Source organism: Elephantulus edwardii, unplaced genomic scaffold (genome assembly GCF_000299155.1).
Source record: "Elephantulus edwardii isolate Elephantulus edwardi_28Jun2011 unplaced genomic scaffold, EleEdw1.0 scaffold00273, whole genome shotgun sequence".
Lineage (NCBI taxonomy): Eukaryota > Metazoa > Chordata > Mammalia > Macroscelidea > Macroscelididae > Elephantulus > Elephantulus edwardii.
The window spans coordinates 1,618,876-1,623,317 of NW_006400023.1; the positions used below are offsets into that span (position 1 = coordinate 1,618,876).

The following is a 4,442-nucleotide window of genomic DNA, read 5'->3' on the forward strand; positions in this document are numbered from 1 at the left end:
ATTCAGAGGCCAAAAAGGCATCATACTTCTTGGCCAGCTTTTTGACCAGTTTCTTATTCTTGTTGAGTTTTTTCAGCGCTTCGATGTCCATGTGGGGGATATCCACAGCCTTGGCTTCATCACAGTGCTGCTGATCCCCAAGAACACACACAGAGAACTTGGGGCGTGGGGTGGACTTAAGCCTGACGGTCCCGAGAAACGCTTGTCCTTTTGAGGGTCATAGTTCTTCAAACTGATCTGCAGCTCCACAGTCTCCAAAAACTTTCTGCGTTTGCGCTGGTTCCCGTGCAGGACTTCCCGCACCGCCTCGTAGAGGGTGTCGCGAGAGACTTTGCTGCTCATGGTTGCTAGCGCCGCAGTAACCGGAAAAGAGCTATTTTATTACTTTTTTTGTGTGTACCGTCAAATCAGATCTGACTGGTACAGGAGGAGATTGTCCCTCCTTTTCCAGTAGAGCATGTGGTGGATTCGAACCGTATACTTCTGGGATTGCAGTGCAGCTTCTTGCCACTAGGCCACCAGAGCTCCCCAAAGGTTACATTTTTTGACCTTTGTCAAAAGTACTTCAAATCCTTTTCACTTCCTGCAAGCAAGGTTGTGCCATTAGCATAATGCAGGGTGCTGAGTCTTCTTCCAATCCTGATGCCATATTCCTCTGCATAAGGTCTAGCTTCTTGAATGATTTGCTCAGCACACAGAGTGGATAGGTATGGAGAAAAGATAAAAAGCCTCATAAAAATCTTGGATTTTAAACTATGCAGTGTTCCTTTGTTCTTTCTGTTTAGACTACAGCTTCTCAGATTATGTAATATAGGTTTTGCACGAGCACAATTATGTATTCTGGAATTTCCATTCTCCTCAATGTTAGTCATAATTTGTTATAACCCTGAGTCAAATGCCTTTGCATAGTCAATAAAACACAAGGAAACAACTTTCTGGTATTCTCTGCTTTCAGTCAAGACCCATCTGATATCAGTGATATCCCTTCGGCCATGATCTTTTCTGAATCCAACTTGAATTTCTGAAAGTTTCCTGTTGATCTTTTATTTTAGTAATTTTAAAATAATCTTCAGCAAGGCACTACTTGCATGTGATATTAATGATGGTTGGGAGTTTCACATTCATTTGAATTACCATTTTAGGGAATGGGAACAAATATGAATCTCTTCCAGTCTGTTGGCCAGGTAGTTCTCTTCCAAATTTCTTGGCTTATGTTAGTGAGTAGGTTCAGGGATGCATCTGCTTGCTGAAACATGTCAATTCCTGGGGTCTTATTCTTTGCCAATACCTTTAAAGCTCTTTGAACTTCCCTTGTTAACACTGGCTCATGATGACATGCTACTTCCTGAAATGGTTAATGCTGTTGATATAGTGATTCTGTGTATTCCTTCCACATTCTTTTGCTATTTCTTGTATCAGTCAATGTTCTGCTAAAATTAGGTATAAAGATTCAAAATTGCTTATTTCATTCCAGTGGCATGTATAGCACAGGTAAGAAGGAACTTGATCTTTTCTCTAAGGCAAAAGGATTTACTATTTTTCATCATATAAGTTACAAAATAACTCATGCAGACATAAGATTACAGGCTACATTCAATAGCTTTCTTGTACATATCTGATTCTGACCTAATTAATTTCAAAGCATGAACATTTTCCTTAAAAAACAGCACAAAAGGTAAAAAATAAATTTTAGTAACCTATCAACACCTTATGTGAAATCAGTAAATGTTATAATTGAAAAAATTGTCAACTGTACGTAAATTTTTCAAGAAAGAAGTTTTAAAATGCTAGAGTGGAAGATTTTGTTCTTTATATATTTCTTTTTCATCTCTGTGTTTACAGCAGATACACACTGGTGGAAACTAATTTTAAAATATTTAAGTAACAGTCTAAATAGATCTGTCAAGTAGAACTTTCTACAATGATGAAAAGTTCTGCATCTGTACTGTAGAATAGTGTACCTAATTGCCACATTGCTTGAAATGTGGCTAGAGTATCTGAGAATGCAAACTTGGCAGAACTAAAATAATTTCTACTGTTATCAATCTAAATATTAATTCTCATAAAATTTATCTTTATTACTATTGTAATGTCTTGCATATTTTAAAGGATGTTTATCAAAGGCATATTTTTTAGTTATTAATTATTATAAAGTTACATACTTTGTATAGCAGCATAAACTTCTTGTGTGCTATATCAGTCTACTGATTCTGTTTCAGGGTCCATCCTCTCTGCCCTTTTTTAATATGTGAGTTACTGACCAGACTGCAACATGTTTAAAAATGATGGGAGCAACAAGTTATAAAAAAGGGGCATTTAAAAAAAAAAAAAAAAGAGAAGGGGCATTTTTTAAAAGGGACTACAGGAAATAAAAACCTACCATGACCATTTTCCTTTGTTCATACAGCTTCTGTAACTGGTATGACTTTTCCTCTGCTTTGATATAACCTTTCTTCACATCATCAACAGCCTGTCATCAAAACAAAGACAGGAAAAAGAAAAGAATGTAAAAATTATTATCAAGTAAATTTTTCCAAAAAATAAAGAGAGATTCATTTTTAGAATAATTCTTATTCATCTGAATGGCCATCATCATCATGAGTTCTGCCTCAAGGATATACTTCCTGGAATAACTAGCATTTAGGGAGTTAAGGAGTATCTTTAATGTGTTCAAGGATTGTTCTAGGTACTGCGTGAGGAATTTGCTTTCTAACTCTTAGAGACTTAACATTCTGGTAAGTTATACATGTGAAGCAATTAAAATGAAAGATAGTATATAGTATTGTGTTAAAAGTAAGTAGCAAAAATGTGCGGTACATTGTGTAAGTGATATACTTCAGTTATAACAGGATAAAGTATTGTTAATTATAAGTTATCAGGGAAGTCTTGGTTGAACCCCTGAAGGTTAGGTTAAATAAAAAACCCGAAAATTAAGAAAAAAAAAGGAATAGGTTTGAGCCTGTATATACGTTCAGGAGACAGATATGTCTAACTTGAATAAAGGTGTCGAGATCCTGGTGATCGTGGTGGAGAGACTGTGGTATTGCTGTGGTGAAAGAGTGGCAAGGTGCAACCAGAGGAGTCCTGAGATAAAGGCTTCAGTTTAAGGTTTTTTGCTGTTCTTGCCAGATGATGGAAGGTGAAGCTAACTACTTAACTAGAACTGGAGCCTGGACTAACTGAGTAATTAATTGTGCCTTGGGACTTTTGGGCTACAACCTGGATTTGCACTAGTTGATATTCTTTGTCTCCCCTACTCTCCAACTTATTTCCCTAAGAAGCCCTTTTCTCAGTACCACAACTGTGAATAAAGTCTGTGAGTCAACAGTGAATAAATGAACCTCTTGCTGCTGGTGTGGCTCTAAAGGTACCATGGGCTGTGCTATCCTCACTCACGATGGTCCTTTCAGAAAGACACTCAGAGCCCTGTGCCCTTATGTGCTGTTTTCTGCTCTTGAGGGAGAAAATAAGTGGAAAATAAAACAACCAACAAACCCCAACAACAAACCGCAAAAGCCCTTCATTCAGGCATGAAGAAAACAGGGTACTTCTAAATTTTTGCTGGATTAGGTTTGAAAATATGCTTAGTCTCACTCAACTCCTTCTAGATCTCATGAAAAAAGCAAATAAGGGAGATCCAAGATGGCGGCGGAGGCAGAGACAGCGTGGTGAGCTGCAGGAGCAGCGAGCCACTTAAAGCAGGGCCATTATGGCCTTCCACAGACTTTGGCTTACTGATAATTGAACACTTAAACAGTTGATGACTGGCCCTCAGTGAAGATTGAGGCTCGACAATAGGAATTCAAGGATTCCCAAGGAGAAATGGGTGAGTCTCATGGCTCCCAACCCCCCCTGCAGAGCCATCGCTGCGCTGCACAGCCACTGTAGCTCCATGAGGCTTCCACAGCCAGAACGAATGGATTCCCTCACCCAGGATGGATGCTGGGCACCCGCCCTCCTCAAGACTGATACAGTGAAGCCACCACACTGCCACAAGGTGGACTTGGTCTGGAGAGAATTCTTGGAGCCAGGATGGTGGCTGTGGGGGAAGTGGGCACCCGCTGGATACCCACACAAGAGGGGCAACACACCAGCCGAGCGCCCGTGCGGTGGGGTGGGGGGTCGCGCCCCCAAAGGCCGCCCGTGCTTGGGGGGCCACACGTCTCCCACAGGCCTCCCACGCTGGGGGGGGCGCGTGCCCCGCGGGCCACCTGTGTAGGAGGTGGGGGATGGGATGCATGACCACCATCTGCAGGTTTGGGTCTCCTTGGACAGGCCAAAGAAGATGATTATCTATGCATTGGACAGGCCAAAGAAGAAGATTACCTATGCATTAGACAGGCCAAAGAAGATGATTACCTATGCATTGGACAGGCCAAAGAAGATGATTACCTATGCAATGGACTGCTGAAAGTCACTGTGAGTCTGATGACCTTAACAGT

The 4,442-nt window shown here is 40.7% G+C and overlaps 2 protein-coding genes across 2 annotated transcripts in view; both read right to left on the reverse strand.

The window, feature by feature from the left end:
• Positions 1–4,442, reverse strand: part of SNX27 (sorting nexin family member 27) — a 134,500-nt gene that overhangs the window by 30,275 nt on the left and 99,783 nt on the right. Inside the window, exon 8 of the mRNA XM_006900089.1 lies at positions 2,381–2,470. Coding sequence (XP_006900151.1) covers positions 2,381–2,470 — 90 coding nt within the window. The remainder of the gene's footprint in view (positions 1–2,380; positions 2,471–4,442) is intronic.
• Positions 12–367, reverse strand: LOC102846762 (60S ribosomal protein L10a-like). Its single transcript, XM_006900088.1, has one exon. The coding sequence runs from the start codon at positions 340–342 to the stop codon at positions 73–75; it is 270 nt and encodes an 89-aa protein (XP_006900150.1). The 5' UTR covers positions 343–367; the 3' UTR covers positions 12–72.

Bases quoted from the DNA above. Each gene is read 5' to 3' on its own strand.
- LOC102846762 (XM_006900088.1), bottom strand. From the start codon at position 342: ATGAGCAGCAAAGTCTCTCGCGACACCCTCTACGAGGCGGTGCGGGAA.